At 42.5% G+C, this 20835-nt stretch overlaps 1 protein-coding gene across 2 annotated transcripts in view; it reads right to left on the reverse strand.

Moving 5' to 3' along the window:
• CEP78 (centrosomal protein 78) overlaps positions 1-20835 on the reverse strand; it is a gene marked incomplete at both ends in the record, with an annotated part of 59649 nt that overhangs the window by 14385 nt on the left and 24429 nt on the right. For both annotated transcript variants that reach the window (XM_080708543.1, XM_080708542.1), the window contains 3 exons: positions 14184-14312; positions 16108-16153; positions 17201-17336. In XM_080708543.1, coding sequence (XP_080564669.1) covers positions 14184-14312; positions 16108-16153; positions 17201-17336 — 311 coding nt within the window. The remainder of the gene's footprint in view (positions 1-14183; positions 14313-16107; positions 16154-17200; positions 17337-20835) is intronic.

A 20835-nucleotide genomic window follows, 5' to 3' on the forward strand; every position in this document is an offset into this window, starting at 1 on the left:
ACCAGCGGGATCCTCCTGTCTCAGCCTCCCCAGCGCAGGGATTACAAGTATGTGCCACCACGCCCGGCAAATTTTGTTTTGAAACAAGATCTCCATAGGCTGACAAGAGCCTTGCTATGTTGCTGCGGCTGTCCTTAAACCTGTGATTCTGTCTCAGTCTCCCAATTACTGGGATTACAGGTGTGCACCAAGCCTAGCCATCTGAGTTTCCTCTTCAGTCACACATTCATCTAAGGGCAACCATCTCTTTAAGCAGTTTTTTAAAGGTAAAATATCAATATACATGCTGAAAAGTGCATAGAACAAAATCTGTCAGGGAATACACACATACCCACCACCCAGGTCTACAACAGCTTTCCAACATCTCCTTATCTTCTCCTCACACAGGATCCTCTCTTCCAAGAGTTAAACACCATCCTCATTTTCGTGATAATAATTTCCCTGTATGCATAAATCCCTAACGATATAGTTTGGTTTTGTCTGCTTCTGACTTTATGTAAGGGGACTCACATAGCTCATGTAGTCTTTTATATCTTAATTTTCACTCAATATTATTTCTAATATTCATTCATTGTTGCTCTAATTTTACTGCTTTTTACTTGTATTTAACTTTGCCTTCCTGCTGAACAAAAAAAATCTATTTAATTTTTAATTCTTAGTGAACATTTGGGGTTGTTTTCATGTTGGGCTATTACAAGTAGTGCACATGGATCCAGCTGTACCAGTTTTTCTAGTGTATGCATCATGGGGTTATCTGTTAGATCACTGGTTATTTATATACCTTCAATTGACAGACAATGTGAATTCCTTTCCAAAGTAGATGTGCTGACTTATGCTCCATATAAACAGGGTGTGAGATTCTTACCACATTCCAAGTCGACAATACTTCTAGTAAGCAAACTCTATTTATTTATTTATTTATTTATTTATTTATTTATTTATTTATTTATTTATTTTTGGTGGTGCTGGGGAATGAACTCAGGGACATTCTACCTCTGAGCTACACCTCCAGTCCTACTCTATTTCTTTTCTTGTCTTTCTTTCTTGTCTTGTCTTTCTTTCTTTCTTTCTGTACTGGGGATAGAACCCAGGGGCTATTCAACCTCCGAGCTACACTCCCAGCCCTAATTTTTATTATTTATTTTGAAATGGTCTCGCTGAGTTGTAAAGGGCCTAAGTAGCAGAGGCTGTCTGTGAACTGTGATTCTCCTCTCTCAGCCTCCCAAATGCTAGGATTACAAGCATGTCCCACCACGCCTATTTTTTGAGTCCAGCCTATTTTTTTAAATTTTCAAACAGGGTCTCATTAAGTTGCTGAGGTAGGGCTCAAACCTATGATCCTCCCATCTCAGCCTTCCAAGTAGATTATAGGCATGCATCACCATGCCGGGCTCCAGGCTTTTTTTTTTTTAAACCAATCAATAGGAGTGCAGTAACATCTTGTGTGTGTGTGTGTGTGTGTGTGTGTGTGTGTGTCTGTGTCCTGATTACCCATACAACTGAACAATTTTTTCATGTTTACTGGCTACATGAACTATTTTTTTAAATAAAGTTTAAGTCAACTATTATTTATTTTGGAACTGAAGACTGAACTCAGAGATATTCTACTCCTAGCTATCCTAAGCCCTACTTTATTTATTTTGAAAAAGAATCTCACAAGGTTGCTGAGGCAGGCCTTAAAACCTGTGATCCTCTTGTCTCACTCAGCCTCTGAGCAGTAGGTTTCCAGGTATGTACCACAATGCCCAGCTCCATTCTCTCTCTCTCTCTCTAACCCTGCTTTTCTTCTCTCTCTCTCTCTCTCTCTCTCTCTCTCTCTCTCTCTCTCTCTCTCTCTCTCTCTCTCTCTTGGTGGTACTGGTAATTGAACACAGGGGCATTCTACTTCTGAGCTATACTCTCAGCTCTATTTTTATTTTGAAACAGGGTCTAACTAAGTTGCACAGCTCTATTTTTATTTTGAAACAGGGTCTAACTAAGTTGCACAGGGCCTCAGTAAATTGCTGAGGCTGGCCTAGAACCTATGATCCTCCTGTAATAGCCTCCCAAATATTGGAATTACAAGCATATGTCACAACTCCTGGATCTCTCTTCTCTCCTCTTTTTCTGTGGTTTTGGGACTGAACCCAGAAGCACTCTACCTCTGAGCTTTATCTCCAACCCTATCTTATTTAAAAAAAAATTTTTTTTTTGTGGCACTGGGAAATGAACCCAGGGGTATTCTACATCTGAGGTATACCCCCAGCCCAATTTTTTATCTTTATTTTGAAAAAGGGTCTCACTAAGTTGCAGAGGGCCTCATTAAGTAGCTGAGGCTGGCTAAGAACCCGGGTCGTCCTGTCTCAGTTTCCCAAGTACTGGGATTACAAGTGTGCACCACCATGCCTGGCTTATTTTGAAACAGGGTGACACTAAATTACAGAGGGCCTTGCTAAATTGCTGAGGCTGGCTTCGAACCTGCGATGTTTTTGTTTCAACCTTCCAAGTACTAGAATTACACTTGTTTGCACTGTGCCCAGTTATTTTATTTCTAAATAACATATTTATGCAAGTATGGCATGACTAAATTTTGGACATTTTCTATTAACTTCCTTTTACTACATAAGCATTTAGTTTGTTTACACACTTTCTTACTGCTATTCCTCTCATTAAAGTTATCTCAGCATTAGTTTTCTTATTGGCAACAATTTCTTCAACTTCTAATGATGTAAGTACAATCATTAATGTACTTAATCTAATGATTTGTATACACACACACACACACACACACACACACACACACACATATATACATATATATACACACACACACATGAATAGGTCTGGGAGTGGAGCCCGGAGGTAGAAGGGTTTCCAGGAATCCCAGTACCACCAAAAATAAGGTCTGGAAGTATAGCCGGGAGGTAGGAAAGCCCTTGGGTTCCACCCTCAGTATCACCAAAACAAAACAAAAAAGTAAAATAGAGCTGGGGTGTAGCTCAGAGACAGAATGCCCCTAGTTTCAATCCCCAGTTCCCCTTCCAATAATAAATAAAGACTTTCATTGTCCTTGTTCTAACTCATCTTTTACAATGTCCAAGTTAATATTATGCATATGTATCCTGTTCTATATGCAGAGTTAAGTTCTCTATTTTTTTTTTGGCAGTACTGGGAATGGAACCCAGGGGCATTCTACCTCCAAGCTACATCCCCAGCCCTATTTTTTATTCTTTATTCTGATACAGGGTTTCACTAAGTTGCAAAGGGCCTCACTAAGTAGCTGAGGCTGTCTACGAACTGTGATCCTCCTGTCTCAACCTCCCAAATGTTGAGATTACAAGCATGCGCCACCACGCCCGGCTTGGATTACATCTTCAAACAAGAAAAATTGCAGCATTTTAGGTAAACTTTTAAATTCATTAGCTTATTTTTGTGGTACTGGGGATTGAATTCAGGGGCAATGACCTCTGAGCTATACCCACAGCCCCATTTTATTTTTTATTTGGAAACAGGGTGTCTCAATGAGTTGCTGAGAGCCTCAACGAAGTTGCTGAGATTGTGAACCTGTGATCCTCCTTTCTCAGATCCCCAAGTACTGGGATTACAGTCATGTGCCACTGTATCTATTTATTTATTTTTGGTGGTACTGGGGTTCCTGGAAGCCCTTCTACCTCTGGGCTACACTCCCAGACCTATTTTTACATTTTTATTTGGAAACAGGGTCTCCTACATGGCTGGCTTTGAACCTATGCGATCCTCCTGTCTCTGCCTCCCAAGCGCGGGGATTACAAGCGTGCGCCACCACGCCCAGCTATGCCACTGTATCTAGCTATCATATTTATTAATGTACAAATATTCTATTCAGTCCCCACCTATGATGATGGTTTAGCTACATATGAAATCTCAGGTACAATATTATCAGCCTCCAAAACTTTGAAGTATCTCTCCAATCAGTTTCAGGATATATGGTAGCTGATTAGAAATACGGATTAAAAGCCAGGCGTGGTGGAGCATACTTGTAATCCAGTAGTCAGGCGTGGTGGAGCATACTTGTAATCCAGTATTTGGGAGGCTGAAATAGGAGGATCATGGTTCAAGGACAGCCTCAGCTACTACTTAGGTCCTTTGCAACTCAACGAGACTCTGTTTCAAAAATAAAGAATAAAAAATAGGGTTAGGGATGTAGCTCAGAGGTAGGATGCTCCTTGCTTCCATCCCCAGTACTGCAAAAAAAAAAAAAAAAAAAAAAAAGAAATACTGATTACAGCCTGATTTTTATTCATTTTTACAAAACTGACCAGTATTTTTCTTTCTCAAATTCATCCTTTCTCTCGATATCTTGAAATCTCACAATGAAGAGTGTCTAGTTATATGTTTATCTTCATCATGTTCAACAAATGGGTGGGACTTTTCAACATGAGGCCCGATGCTTGCTCTTGGCTAAAAATAAGTTTTTTTTTCTTTTTTAGTAATGGAGATAGAGCCCAGGGACATTCTATTTGAGTTATACCCCCAGCCCTTTTTATCTTTTGTTTTGAAACAGGGACTAAGTTGCTGAGGCTGGCCTCAAACCTAAACACGAAGTTCATTTACATTCCCTGTGCTTGACTGCAGCCCCTCACTCAGGGCTGGGAATTTTTTACTTGTAGCTGTTAAGTTGGGTCCTGCACTCATGTGACTTTGTGTCACATGACCTCTGCAGGGCAAGGGAGGGGCTGAAACCCCCGCGAGAATTGGGCGTTCCCACGAGTAAAACCCCCATCTTGCGAGATGCATGCCTTTAAAAGGAGAGCCCGCGTCCTCTAGCTTCGGACAGGCGCGCGGGCCCCACGGTGCCTCGCCCTGATCCCCGGGAGAGCCGCGCCATTAAAACTTTACATGCCATGTGTACCGGACCTCTCTCGTGTTTTTCACACTCCGCCATACGCACATTATTTTTATTTTACTCGCATTTAATTTTTTATTTTACTTATCATTTGGTGCCGAAACCCGGGAGAACTCTTGGGTCCCTCCCCATTTTTTTCCTTTTTTTTTTCTGTTTTCTCTTTTTATTTTTACTCTCTTTTTGAGCCCCGGACTCTCCGACCCGCCAGCAGCTCAACTGTGAGGTCCCACACCAGCGCTCCGCTTGCAGGCATTGCTCCCACCACTGCCGCCGCTGCCGCCCCATGCCTGCCTGGACCGTAAGCCTTCTTCCCCAGCCCCGCGCTCTCCGGGAGAGCCGGCGGCCTTCTTCCCGCCCCGGGCTCTGCTGAGAGTCTGCGGCCATCTTTCCGGCCCCGAGCTCTGCTGAGAGCTCACGGCCATCTTTTCAGCCCCGCGCTCTGCTGAGAGCCGGCAGCCTTCTTCCCGCCCCGGGCTCTGCTGAGAGCTCGCGGCCATCTTTCCAGCCACGAGCTCTGCTGAGAGCTCACGGCCATCTTTTTGGCCCCGCGCTCTGCTGAGAGCTCACGGCCGTCTTTCCAGCCCCGCGCTCTCCAGGAGAGCCGGCGGCCTTCTTCCCGCCCCGGGCTCTGCTGAGAGCTCGCGGCCATCTTTCCAGCCCCGAGCTCTGCTGAGAGCTCGCGGCCATCTTTTCAGCCCCGCGCTCTGCTGAGAGCCCGCAGCCATGTGACTTTGTGTCACATGACCTCTGCAGGGCAAGGGAGGGGCTGAAACCCCCGCGAGAATTGGGCGTTCCCACGAGTAAAACCCCCATCTTGCGAGATGCATGCCTTTAAAAGGAGAGCCCGCGTCCTCTAGCTTCGGACAGGCGCGCGGGCCCCACAGTGCCTCGCCCTGATCCCCGGGAGAGCCGTGCCATTAAAACTTTACATGCCATGTGTACCGGACCTCTCTCGTGTTTTTCACACTCCGCCATACGCACATTATTTTTATTTTACTCGCATTTAATTTTTTATTTTACTTATCAGTAGCCTCATGTCTGCACTCAGAAAGTTTCAGTCTTTGAAAAATTTCAAATTTTAGATTATGGATGTTCAACCTATATTAAAAATCTCAGAGAGAACAGAAAAAATGCAGGGAAGGAAATTATTTTTTAAGCCATAAGAAATTTTCCCCAGCCAAGGGCTTGGTGGTGCACGCCTGTGTTCCCAGTATCTGAGAGGTGGAGTCAGTAGGATCACAGCCTCAGCAAGTAGTGAGACTCTCAGTAACTCAGTAAGACTGTTTCAAGCTAAAAATAAAATAGGGCTGGGGGTGCCACGGCCTGCCTCCCTCGGAGTCTGTGTGCGTGACCCTGCACACATGATGTGGCACGTGCTTAAAGCAAGCAAGCCGAGGGAGGCGTGGTCGCTGGTCAAACTACTCCTTGCTCTTAGATGTTCTTTCATAGCTACTGTTCTTTAGGTGATGATTCTATTAACTTTCCACACAACTTGCTCCGGTGATGTAAAATCAGGACTATGGGAGAAACTGAGTCCGTGGAAGATAAACTTTCTGGTAATATGACTGAGCCCTCAGACTTCCCCTGCCTTGCTCCAAGCTATAATATTAATGTGCTGGTACTGGAAAATTGCTTTGGTAATCTCAAAGATGTAACATAGTCAGAGCTTAGATGCTGTGTAAACATTTAGGTAGGGAAGGGGCTGCAGTAATTTTATCTCCATGCAGATTTGCCCTGCTTCCAAGCACAGGCTTCTACCTTTTGTTTCATCCCCCAAGAGGTGTGAAATAGTTTCTCTGGGATCTGGGAATTCTTTAGATTTCTCTTAGGCCATTTGCTTCTCCTTTAGAAATGTAAAGAAACCCCTTCCCTGGCTTTGGCCTAACAAAAGCCTACCATTTGTGACTCAGCAGCAGAATAGTAGGGGCTAGAGAAGTACTTCTAACAAATCTAGAGATCCCAAAGTCTGCAATAACAAACTGGCTTCAAGGTTATTTATCAGAGAACAGTTATAGGAATCAACTCGCCTGTGTCATGATGCTTTTTGGCCCTGTCTGCTAACTGTATTGTGAGTGTTGTCTCATAGGACTGAAGCTTTCAGACATCAGATGGTGTTACAGACAGAACCGGACAGACATCCACTGCAGTCCTTTGGATCATTATAGACGCACACGACATGGACCCATTGGATTCCCCCATGCCAACTACATGCATGATTGTTACCCTAAAGCTGGGACCCCCAACCTCGTCCCTGTCCAGCTCAAAGAAGTTACTAGAGCAGAGGAGGACATGGACAAAGCCCAAAGGAACGGAAGGCTCTGAAAGGGTTAAAGGAGACTCTAAAGGCTGAATTCTCCAAAAGACTCTGGGTGTGACTCCAGCCTTTCCGGACTTTGCCCCCCAAGGCCCACCTATGAGGCCAAAAATCTGATCTTAATCACAAAGCCAAGGGGGCTGATTTTAATCACAAGGTCCCAGACAGATCTTAACCTGTGACCCCACAGGTCTTCCTTTTATCTTGTTTACACTTAATGTTTCACTATTGTTCTTTGGTGTTTACATTCTTCTACTAGGAATCTCACTGGGAAAAGGATATAAAAATCTTGGTTTTTGGAAATAAACCTGTCAATTGCACAAGAGGCAGTTGTCCGTGTCAAATTATTTCAGATTTCTCCCTTCCAAGTCCTGGAGACTGATCTTTACAGTTTGGGCCATGAACAAGGACTTGAATAAGTTCTAGTTGTTAAGTGGGAGGAATCACTGCAGAAAAGCCTCTGCAGAACTAAGTTGAACCCTTTGCCCACCTTCTGAGAACGAAGTCCCAGCGGTTTCAGTGCTGGCCGAGCTGGTCCGTGGCATGGGGGTACAGTTCAGAGGTAGAATGCCCAGAGTTCAATCCTCAGTAACACACACACACATACCACACACACACACACACACACACACACACACACACACACACACATTTTAGTGGGTTCTCAAACGAAGTGAGTGGGGTCCTCAGAGTATCTTCACTCAGAAATTCTGTAGTTACAGCTCCTAACCTTGATCTTTCCCAATGGCTATATTTACTCTTGGAAATACAATCTCCTGGTCCCCCAGTGAAGATGATGAACACAACATATTTAAAACAACAACATATGAGGATTAGATGATCAAGGAGTTTACAATTTAGTAATAACCCACTCAAGCCGGGCATGGTGGCTCATGCTTGTAATCCCAACATTTGGAAGGCTGAGACAGGAGGACTGCGGTTTGCGGACAGCCTCAGCTACTTAGTGAGGCCCTTTGCAACTCAGTGAGACCCTGTTTCAAAATAAAAAATAGGGCTGAGGGTGTACTTTGGAGGTAGAATGCCCCTTGGATTCCATTCCCAGTACCCCCACCACCACACACAAAACAAACCCCCCAAAACCCACTCAAATATGTTAAAAACTGTAGATGCTAATATATGAAAGAGGATAATTCTATATTGTCTATAGGTTCCTACCTTTCTAGTAATCTGCTATTCTGTTAAATACTTATCTTAAAATTTCTCTATATAAGCTGGGAGTGGTGCCACATGCTTGTAATACCAGCATTTGAGAGGCTGAGAAAGGAGGATCACGGTTTATGAATAGCCTCAGCTGTTGGGGCCCACTCGGCAGGACCGAGGTGGCACCCAGGCTTGTTGCCAGCGTGGACTCAAGATGGCGCCTGGGCTTGCAGCCAAGTCACGAGGCTCACGAGGCTGGCGGTGCCCTGAGCCTGCGCAGTGAGCCCTATCAGGCGCCTTACGGATAATTAGTGACGCAACGCCTCGTGCTACCACCTGCCCGCCCAGGAGAAGGTTAAAAAGCGTGCATGCCCTAGCGGGAGGAAGGAGAAGGAGCTAAGAGGGTTGGTGGACAGGAAGAGCAGTTCCTTGGCGGACTGCTCCGGGCTCCGAGCTGGGACGGACATGTTCACAAAGCCACCATTGTGACCGGTGTGTGCTGCAGCAGAGACGTAGAGTGCCACGGAGGAGGGTTGGTGGAGTGATGAGGGAGAAGATAGAAGACTGATGTTGTTTTACCTGAGAGGGCGTTGAGAGAGCATTGAAACTGGGGTAATAAAACTGCTTGAGGAAGATCGTGTAAGAGTCGTCACTGCGCACGACAAATGGTGGCCCGTACGGGGAGGGGTAATAAAACTGCTTGAGGAAGATCGTGTAAGAGTCGTCACTGCGCACGACAAATGGTGGCCCGTACGGGGAACTTCGCTTTGATCAGAACCTCGGCAGTCCCGGGCAGCCGGCTGGTAAGTACTCCTTTGACTCCGAAAAGGGAGGAGGAGGCTCCATTAAGGAGGATATTTTCCCCGATCAAAGGGGGCTCCATTAAGGAGGATATTTAGTAAATAAGGCTCGCGGATAAGCGAGGCTCGCGGAAAAGCGAGGGACAGCGCTGTATTTTCCCCGATCAAAGGGGGCTCCATTAAGGAGGATATTTTTTAGTGTAAGCAAGTTATTTCCCCGATCAAAGGGGGCTCCATTAAGGAGGATATTTTCCCCGATCAAAGGAGGCTCCATTAAGGAGGATATTTTTTAGTGTTTTCCCCGATCAAAGGGGGCTCCATTAAGGAGGATATTTAGTAAATAAGGCTCGCGGATAAGCGAGGCTCGCGGAAAAGCGAGGGACAGCGCTGTATTTTCCCCGATCAAAGGGGGCTCCATTAAGGAGGATATTTAGTAAATAAGGCTCGCGGATAAGCGAGGCTCGCGGAAAAGCGAGGGACAGCGCTGTATTTTCCCCGATCAAAGGGGGCTCCATTAAGGAGGATATTTTTTAGTGTAAGCAAGTTATTTCCCCGATCAAAGGGGGCTCCATTAAGGAGGATATTTTCCCCGATCAAAGGGGGCTCCATTAAGGAGGATATTTTTTAGTGTAAGCAAGTTAGAGAATCGGGCTGGTCCTGATTCGACTCCCTCTCCTAATCCGCCACCATAGATGGAAGACACCTGAGGTTAGTTGGAAAAGGCGCCTAATGTGTAAAGGATAGGTCAGAAGATTAGTTCCTAACGTAAGAGTTGTAAACTGCTGCTCGGTACCGTAGAGATGAGTTGTTTTCTTTAAGATCTTTGGGGAATTATTTCTACTTTCCCTCTTCCTTTACCTTGGTTAATGATAGTTTAGGTTGTTTTATTGATACCTGTTTTCTGACTTTCTGCTATGCTTCTATGCATCCTTGGAGACTTTGGAATTTCTGCTCTTATTGCTGTAATTGTGGCCTCTGTGGCCGTGGCAGCTATTGCAGCCACTATGAATGCTCTATCCTCACATGTGGCTGCTGGCATGGCTCAGCAAGCTCAATTATCTGGACTATATGTATAACGTATGTGCAGTATCAGAATTTCTCCCATGCAGGCAATTTGTTTCGTCAATTAAGCAAGACGCTTCTAGGAACTTGGAGCCGTGAATTTGAACACACCATGATTGAGCTACGAGCGTCCATCGCTGCAATTAATCCTACCCGCGTAGAAGTCGCTGCAGTACAACAATAGATGGACTTGATACATGGAACATTGGGCTTTTTAAAAGACTGGGGTGGCATGGCGTTCTGGGCATTCTTGCTGGTGGTAGCATGATGTTTCATGGTTGGATATATCAGGCGAACTCGACAACGCACACTGCAACAACAGCGCATATTGGTGCAAGCTCTGGCAGCCCTTGAAGCTGGCTTATCTCCCCATGTACGGCTCAGTATGCTGGATCGGTAGTCAGTGACGGGTAAGATCGTCCCCGGGACCTTTCAACCTAAGACAGGGAAACAATCATGCTATTGTTCTCCCAATGACGGGTAAGAATGGTCCTTGAGGGTCGGCAACCTAAGACAGGCACGATCCCGAGCCTTATTTTAATAAAACAAAAAGGGAGATATGTTGGGGCCCACTCGGCAGGACCGAGGTGGCACCCAGGCTTGTTGCCAGCGTGGACTCAAGATGGCGCCTGGGCTTGCAGCCAAGTCACGAGGCTCACGAGGCTGGCGGTGCCCTGAGCCTGCGCAGTGAGCCCTATCAGGCACCTTACGGATAATTAGTGACGCAACGCCTCGTGCTACCACCTGCCCGCCCAGGAGAAGGTTAAAAAGCGTGCATGCCCTAGCGGGAGGAAGGAGAAGGAGCTAAGAGGGTTGGTGGACAGGAAGAGCAGTTCCTTGGCGGACTGCTCCGGGCTCCGAGCTGGGACGGACATGTTCACAAAGCCACCATTGTGACCGGTGTGTGCTGCAGCAGAGACGTAGAGTGCCACGGAGGAGGGTTGGTGGAGTGATGAGGGAGAAGATAGAAGACTGATGTTGTTTTACCTGAGAGGGCGTTGAGAGAGCATTGAAACTGGGGTAATAAAACTGCTTGAGGAAGATCGTGTAAGAGTCGTCACTGCGCACGACAAATGGTGGCCCGTACGGGGAGGGGTAATAAAACTGCTTGAGGAAGATCGTGTAAGAGTCGTCACTGCGCACGACACTCAGCTACTTAGTGAGGCCCTGTTTCAAAATAAAGAATAAGCTGGGCGTGGTGGCGCACGCTTGTAATCTCAGCATTTGGGAGGCTGAGACTGGAGGATCGTAGTTTGTGGACGGCCTCAGCTACTTAGTACCCTCTGCAACTTAGTGAGACCCTGTTTCAAAATAAAGAATAAAAAATGGGGAAGGGGGTGTAGCTTGGAGGTCAAATGCCCCTGGGTTCCATCCCCAGACCCACAAAATAAATAAATGAATGAATGAATAAAAAATAAGTCTGGGGATGTAGCTAGGAGGTAAAATGCCCCTGGGTTTCATCCCCAGTACTGCAAAACAAAACAAAATTCTAAATAAATATTTTTCTTTTGTACTTTGGGGACTGAACCCAGGGCCTTGTGTGTGCCTTGACAAACACTCTATTACTGAGCTGGCCTTCTAATTTTTTTTAAATCAAATACTGATCTCCACAGTCATATAAAAATGGGGCAATAGCCCTTCAACCATAGGAGAACACGACAGGAAGGTGCCATTTGTGAACCAGAAAACAGGGCCTTTCCAGATACTACATCAGCCAGAATCCTCACCTTGGACTCCCTACATAACAGAACTGAAAAACAAATTCTGTTGGTTATAGGCCAAATGAATAAACAAAAGGGTTAATTCTTTCTATATTTGTAAATTTTGTTCAAAAATCAAATCATATTTTGTTTTGGATTGAACCCAAAAGCATTCTATTTCCAAGCTACATTCCTTGGAAATACATAGCTCTTTTTTTGTTTTGTTTTGAAGCAGGCTGCTGAGAGTTTCACTAAATTGCAGAGGCTGCTCTTGAACCTGTGATCTTCCTACATCAGCCTCCCAAGTACTAAAATTACAGGTATGTACCACCACACCCAGCAAAATGATAATAATTTTTACAAATTAATGTACGGGGCAAAGAGTATAGCTAAGTGGCTCAGCATACACAAAGCCCTGGATTTAATTCCTAGCACCAATTAAATGCAGACTTTGTAGTACACACAACAAAAGATAAGACCTCCCCAAATGGTGGCTCCCTTACTACAATATTTTTTATTTTATTTTATTTTTGCACTAGGATAGAACCCAGAGGCATTCTAATTCCAAGTTACACTCCCAGCCTGATTTTTTAACTTATTTGGAAACAGGGTCTCACTAGGTTGCTGAGAGCCTCAATAAATTGTGGAGTCCAGCTTTGAACCTGTGATCCTCCTTTCTCAGCCTTCCAAGTACTGGGATTACAAGCCCCTTACTACAATTTTTAAATTATATTTATTTATTTATTTATTTATTTATTTATTTATTTATTTATTTATTTATTTTAGTGGCACTGGGGATCAAACTTAGAAACATTCCACCTCTAAGCTATACCTCAACCTTATTAAATATTTTTTATTTTGAGACAGGGTCTTGCTAAATTGCTGACAGCCTCACTAAGTTGCTGAAGCTAGCCTTGAATTTGCCATCCTCCCCTCTCAGTCTCCCAAGTACTGGGATTATAGGCATGTGCCAACATGCTAGGCTCCCTTTACTATAAATGATCAGGTATACTTTGAATTAAAATAAAGTACAATATTTTTGAAGTATAAATACATTATAAAAATCAATTTTTTCTGTCAAATAAACAGAATGCCCAACTCCAACTTTATTTTTTTATTTTTTATTTTTTCTATAGCACTGGGAATTGAACCCATGGGCATTCTACCTCTGAGCTACAAGCTCAGCCCTATTTTTTACTCTTTATTTGGAAACAGGGTCTCACTAAGTTGTGGTAAGCCTTACGTCCAACTTTATTTTTATTAAAAAACAAAGTTAGCCGGGCGTGGTGGCACACACTTGTAATCCCAGCATTTGGGAGGCTGAGACAGGAGGACTGCGGTTTGCGGACAGCCTCAGCTACTTAGTGAGGCCCTTTGCAACTCAGTGAGACCCTGTTTCAAAATAAAGAATAAAATTACGGCTGGGGGTGTAGCTCAGAGGTAGAATGGCCCTGGGTTCCATCCATAGTACTGCCAAAAAAAAAAAAAAAAAAAAAAAAAGAAGGAAAAAGAATCAAAACAAAACAACAATAACAAAAAGTTAGCTAGGTGTAGTGGCACATGCCTGTAATTCCAGTACTTTGAGAAGCTAAGACATAAGGATAATAGGTTCAAGAAAAGCCTCAACAACTAAGAGTCTCAGCAAGCCGGGTGTGGTGGCACACGCTTGTAATCCCAGCATTTGGGAGGTTGAGATGGGAGGATGATGCAGGCCTCAGCATCTCAGTGAGACCCTGTTTCAAAATAAAGAATAAAAACCAGGGTTGGGTGTGTAGCTTGGAGTTAGAATGCCCCTCCACGGGCATTATACCATCTCTAGTACTGGGTTCCATCTCCAGTACTGCAAAACAAACAAACAAACAAACAAACAAACAAACAAACAGTTAAAAAGGTTGGGGGTGTAGCGCTGAGGTAGAATGCCTATGGGTTCAATTCCCGGTATCACAAACAAAACAAAATCTGAAGTTATATTTTCCTCTTATAAGAAAGTTCTTTTTTTAAAAGTTTATCTTATGATCATTCAGGTTCTCCTTAAATGTAATGTTCTATGATTCTAAGAAAAATATATATTATTGGTGACATGTTTTGGTTTACATTTCTTGGAGTTCACACATCTTTCTCTGACCTTACTCTAAGAACAGGAACCATTCATGGTGATACGAATTCGAAGAGGACAGAGAGAGTCCCCAGGCAACTGTGGGTCATCTTGCAATCTGGCTCCACTAAGAACCAACTAGAGTGAGAAATCATTTTCTCTATATCTTGAGTAATAAGCTTTGCACCTGTAAGGCTTCTTGTTTTAAACTGGTTTTCTCAGGCACTTCATGAACACTTTCTGAAGAATCGTCAACCTCTTCAATGTCTGAGGATGAAGGACTCTCTACTGTCACAGTCACAGGAAAATCTGATGGCTTAAAATAAAGAGGACAAGATTGTATAAGTAATAAATAAATTAAACCAAATACCAAACAGAGGCCATCTAATTAAAGTGCTCTTTCTAAAATACTGAGTCATTTTCTAAAAATGTCTTTACTCCTTAGCCTAAAACAATCTGTAACGTAGTGAAACACCACTAACGTATCCTTGCCGGGTTATATATAGAATTCTATCAAAATGGTTATGATTAACACCTTTTTTCACATAAATCTTGTGAGGAGCCAGGATAAACTTTTTTTTAAAGTCAATTTTATATAGTAGATGAGAAATTTATTCTCCATCCTCAAATAGAGTCTGGAAGTAAAATTTTTAGAAGGAAAACCTATCTTTACAAGAATAATTAGAGAATCAATAGGCTAAACTATAATTAATAAGCCCTAGAAAGTTTTGGTAATAAGCCATATATACATATTCACTAAAACTGACCCAACACAAACCTTTCTCCTCATCCTTAACCAAATCAGTGTAAGAACACCACACTTCTCCTGTCGAGTTTCACTGCCACTGAAATGTTACGAACTTGGACACTCCCCATCATTTAAAAGCTGACCTGGTCATTACTCCATCAAAATCTGTATATCCAAATTAAGAGTAAGGAGACTATATAATTGTATGGAAAACAAATTGCTCAGTGTAATTTCTGCCACATGTAATGAATCACACAGCATATGAAAATCCTCAATGTCAGGATTAGGTGCGCACCCTGTGTGCATAGGGTGGGGGGAACAGTACTGATACCCAGGGTGCTCCTTTCTCAATCTCAGTAGGGCTATCTTTTCTAGAACTTCTACAGTCTCCCAGGATGACCAGGGAGGAGAACCTGAAACTCTGACAGATGAGCGAGCTCTAAGACTGTGAGGCAGCAGGACAGGGAATGTGTGGACCCTGGTGAGAGAAGCAATGTTGTGAGAAAGCAAAAGCTCTAGCACCTGCTGCTTTGTTCTGGCTTCAGGATCTAAAATTCATATACAGACATTCATATCCCCACATTTCCTGGAAACTAAAGGGCATTCTGAGTATGACGGCTCCATGTAGCAGGTAAAAAATGGTGGCTGAATTCATTTCACTGAGCAACAGCTCATCTGTGGACTGGATAAATCGCTTCTTGTCTACAGATGAAATCACAAGGCCCCAGTGTGTTCCATATCCACATATCTATACCATGGCATTGGAGAGCAATCTAGAAAGCTAAATAAATTTACTTCAGAAAGGAAAATGCTTTTCATAAGGCTTTATTCAGCTTTTTTTTTTTTTTTTAAATGTTTTGGTGGTACTGGGGTTGCTGGAAACCCTTCTACCTCTGGGTTACACCCCCAGACCTATTTTTTATACTTTTTTATTTGGAAACAGGGTCTCTTAAGCCAACACGGCTGGCTTCGAACGTGCATGATCCTCCTGTCTCTGCCTCCCAAGCACAGGGATTATAAGCGTGCACCACCACTCCCAGTTAGGCTTTATTCAGTTTAAAAATAAAGAGAAAGCCAGGCGTAGTGGCGCACGCTTGTAATCCCCGCGCTTGGGAGGCTGAGACAGGAGGATCACACAGGTTTGAAGCCAGCCTCAGCTACTTAGTGAGGCTCTCAGCAACTTAGCGAGACCCTGTTTCCAAATAAAATAGAAAATGGGTCTGGGAGTATAGCCCGGAGGTAGAAAGCCTCTGGGTTCCACCCCTAGTACCACCCAAAAAAAAAAAAAATAAATAAAAAAAAAATAAAGAGAAGGCCCCTCCACTTTTCTCACTCCAAACCCCTACATATTATAAACACATACCTGCAGCTGATTAGATATATCACGAGTTTTGATTAATGGAAAACCCCTAAAAGGATAAACAAATTAAGTTATATTTGATGTCAATATACTAGGAGTTAACACCAAATAATCAAACTTAATAGTATTACATACATTAATAACATAAACTATGTAGAAAGAAATAACCTTAAAATAAGGACCTGGAAGGCTTTGCTATGGAGAAAATCGAACATACTGTAGCATAATGGTTTTGTGATAATTCTCTGAGACACATTCAGAATCTACTTCAGGATGATTGAAATTTGCAGTTTAATCTCTTTTTGTGTATGTGTGGTACTAGGAATGGAACCCAGGAGTATCTACCTCCCTCTTCAGCTACACTCCAGCCCTATTTTATTTTGAAACAGGGTTTTACTAAATTTCAAGGGCCTCATTAAGTTGCTGAGGCTGTGAATCTGTGATCTTTCTGTCTCAGCTTCCCAAGTGCTGGGATTACAAGCATGTGTCACCATGCCCAACTTAGTACAACAATTTTTAAAATTTTCTTTGACAAAAGTTACCATGAACATCTATGCCTTTGGTAAGTGATTGGCTAAAACTGGTTAGATCTAGTTTGATTCATTAAAATGAGTTAGGCTAGCTGACTAAGTAAATTTAATCCATACTTCCTTTTAAAAAAATGGTACTGGAAATTGAATCCAGGGCCTTGCACTCGCTAGGCAAATGCTCTGTCAAAGGTACATCCCTGGCATCAGTCTGTATTTCTTCTCCATTTTGTACTAAACTATTTCCCAAGCCTATAATGCTCTCTTTGTATTTCCTACACATCCAAATTCCTACTTCTGCCCTGTAGGATCTGGCTCAACTACATATGCACCTACTGAAGCCTGTGTCTGTCACCTGCACAACTAAAGGTACTTTCAGTCTCCTACTGACTCCCCACAGGGTTACAATTTGAAACACCTAATTACAATTACTTTTGTTTTTCTTCCTTTAAGGATTCATTAGGCAGAAGCCATATGTGAGTCATTTTATCCCCGACAGTAACAACCAGAGAACTCTCATATAACAGAAGCTTCAAAATAAAGACTTGTGAATGATAAAAATATCCTACCTGTTCCTTTTCGCACGTTCTGCAGTACGCCATGGCAAGAAACCAGACACACCAGGTGGCAGAGGTTCTGGAGCATAGTATTCTTTACAAAGGGCGTGTTTTCTTCCATTACTTATAGGTTTCTTCGAAGCCAATCCTATGTTTGAGAAAGTATTAAATCCAGATACTAAAAGGGCTATAGATTATTTCTTCTTTTTTTTTTTTTGAAACAGGTCTAAGTTGCAGATGGCCTCACTAAATTGCTGAGGCTGGCTGTGAACTTGTGATCCTCCTGTCTCAGCTTCTCAAGTACTACTAGGATTATAAGCATGCATCACCATGTCTTGCTCATGTACATACTTTTTTTTTTTTTTTTTTTGTGGCACTGGGGGTGGAACCCAGAGGCTTTCTACCTCTGGGCTACACTTCCAGACCCATTTATACTTTATTTGGAAACAGGGTCTCACTGAGTTGCTGAAAGCCTCACTAAGTAACTGAGGCTGGCTTCAAACCTGTGCAATCCTCCTGTCTCAAGCTTCCCAAGTGTGGGGATTACAAGTGTATGCCACCACACCTGGCATATACATACTTTAAAAAGAATATAAATGAATAGCTGACAACAAAATACAGGCCAATAAAACAGGACCAATTTTTTCTTTTTTTCTTTTTGTGGTACTGGGGAGGGAAGCTAGGGGCCTTCTATCTCTGAGCTACACTCCCAGACCTAATTTATATTTTATTTGGAAACAGGGTTTCACTATGTTCCTGACAGCTTCACAAAGTAGCTGAAGCTGGTTTTGAAACTGCGTGATCCTCCTGTCTCAGCCTTCCAAGTACTGAGATTACAAGTGTGTGCTACCAGGCCTGGCTAAAACAGTACCAATTTGTAAAAATTATTATTAAAACAGGCCAGCAATGTTTTAAAAATATAAGTATATGAGATATGTATAACATGCAAAAGTAAATAAAAAATGCATTCTAAAGAATCAGAGATCAGGTTATCATAAGAAAAATCCAGTTTATTGACTCTTAGAACATTCTGGCATTTCTTAATTTCAAGGTCGAATCACTATAGATACACCCATGACTCCAGCCAAATGTAACCTTTATTAGATAAAAAAATCCAACTGAAGAGCCAGGCGTGGTGGAGCATGCTTGTAATCCCAGCATTCAGGAGGCTAAGATAAGAGGATCGCGGTTTGTGGACAGCCTCAGCTAGTTAGTGGAGCCTTTCGCAACTCAGTGAAAACCTGTTTCAAAATAAAGAATAAAAATATAGGGCTAGGGGTGTATCTCGGAGGTAGAATGTCCCTGGGTTCCATCCCCAGTATCACAAAATAAATAAATAAATAAATAAATAAATAAATAAATAAATAAATAAATAGAATCCAACTGAAGATTAATTTTACTATGTAAAAACTACTAAAGTTACAAGACAGAAGGTTGCTGGGTAGTAGGTAAGCCAAATGTTACCCACTAAGTAGGTTGACCTTCAGTGCTCATTTGGTTATATAAAAATCTGATTATATAAAAAATACAAAATCTATTGGGTAAAATCATAAAATGAGAAGACTTACACCTGGCATGGTGGTATATGCTTATAATCCCAGAAATTGAGAAGCTAAGACAGAAGGATCACAGGTTTGAAGCTAGCCTCAGCAAACTCAGAAACTTAGTGAGACCTGGTTTCCAAATAAAAAATAAAGGAAGACTGGAGGTGCAGCTTGGAGGTAAATGATCCTGAGTTCAATTCCCAGACCATAAAAATTTTAAATAAATAAATAAGAAGCCAGTCGTGGTGGCGCACGCTTGTAATCCCAGCATTTGGGAGGCTGAGACCGGAAGATGGTGGTTCACAGACAGCCTCAGCTACTTAGTGAGGCCCTTTGCAACTCAGTGAGACCTGGTTTCAAAATAAAGAATAAAAAATAGGACAGGGGGTGTAGCTTGGAGGTTGAATGTCTCTGGGTTCCATCTCCATACCCACAAAAATCAAAACAAAACAAACAAAATAAAACAAATAAGAAGGCATATTCTAAATTTCAACACTAAACAATCAAGTATGCATTTGTGTGTGTGTGTGTGGTATTAAGGATTGAATATAGTGGCATTCTACCACTAAGCTACAACTCCATCTCTTTTTATTTTTAATTTTGAAATAGGATCTCACTAAGATGCAGTATGTGCTGACCTCAAACTTGTGATCTGCCTGTCTCAGCTTCCCAAGAGCTGGGTTGAAAGCATGTGCCACCACCTCTGGCTTTAAGTATCTGTATATGAAATGTTTGGTAGCAAAAGCTAGATAGATTAGCATTTTACTAAAACAATATATTAAAATTCACATTTAAATGTCTGTCTCAAATATTACCAAGAAGGAATGGCCACATTTATCACCCCAATCTATTCTACTATACTAACTTGAGTAGCATTAGTATGGCCTCTAAAACACAGTTTAAGTCAGGTGATGTGGCCCACACCTGTAATTCCAGTACTTGGGAAGCTGAGACAGAAGGATCACAAGTTCGTGGCCAGCCTCAGCAATTTATAGCCTTAGCAACTTAGTGAGGATCCCACAACTTAGTGAGACCCTGTTTCAAAATAAAAAATGAAATAGGGCTGGGATATAGCTAGGAGGTAGAATGCCCCTGGGTTCCATCCCTAGTATTCTCCCCACACACAAACAAAACAAAACACAAATTATGCAATAATATAAGACAAATATTTCACATATATAGTGTAACTTATTGATAATCACCTCTCAGCCCTATGTGATTTCTCTGGATATATTTATATGTCTCTAAAAATACACAGAAGTTATTCAGCTTGTAGTTTTTCTATTTTTGTTTTTCAACCTAATTACCTTCACATAAAGTATTTCTGTTTATTGCTTATGTGTATATCCCATTTTCTTCACTTTCAGAAAAGAATGCAAACACCTGTGTGTATTATAGGGGCACAAACCCAGGGATATTCTACTTCTAAGCTGCATACCCAGTCTCCTTCCCCTTTTTTTTTGAAGGGGAAGTACTGGAAGTTGAACACAAAAAATTTCTATCTCCAGCCAAGCGTGGTCATGCACGCTTGTAATCCCCCCACATGGGAGGCGGAGACAGGAGGATTGTGCAGGTTCAAAGCCAGCTGTGCTGGTTTAAAGAGACCTTGTTTCCAAATTTAAAAAAAAAGTATAAAATAGGTCTGGACACTTCACAAAAGAAGAGATACAAAGGGCCAATAGATACATGAAAAGATGTTCTACATCACTGGCCATCAGGGAGATGCAAATCAAAACTACACTGAGATTCCATCTAACCCCAGTCAGAGTGGCAAGCATAAAGAAACCAAATAACAACAAATGCTGGCCAGGATGTGGGGAAAGAGGAACTCTTACACTGTTGGTGGGAATGCAAACTAGTTCAGCCACTATGGAATCTGTGTGGAGATTCCTAAGAAAGGTGGGAATAGATCCACCATATGATCCAGCTATACCACTCCTGGGTATCTTTCCAAAGGGATTGAATTCAGAGAACTACAGCAACATTGCATACCTATGTTCATAGCAGCACAATTTGTAATAGCCAAAAGATGGAACCAACCCAGATCTCCATCAACAGATGAATGGGTAGCAAAACTTTGGGAAATACACACAATGGAATTCT

The sequence above is a fragment of the Muscardinus avellanarius genome, assembly GCF_963383645.1.
Source record: "Muscardinus avellanarius genome assembly, chromosome: 13".
NCBI classification, from domain to species: domain Eukaryota; kingdom Metazoa; phylum Chordata; class Mammalia; order Rodentia; family Gliridae; genus Muscardinus; species Muscardinus avellanarius.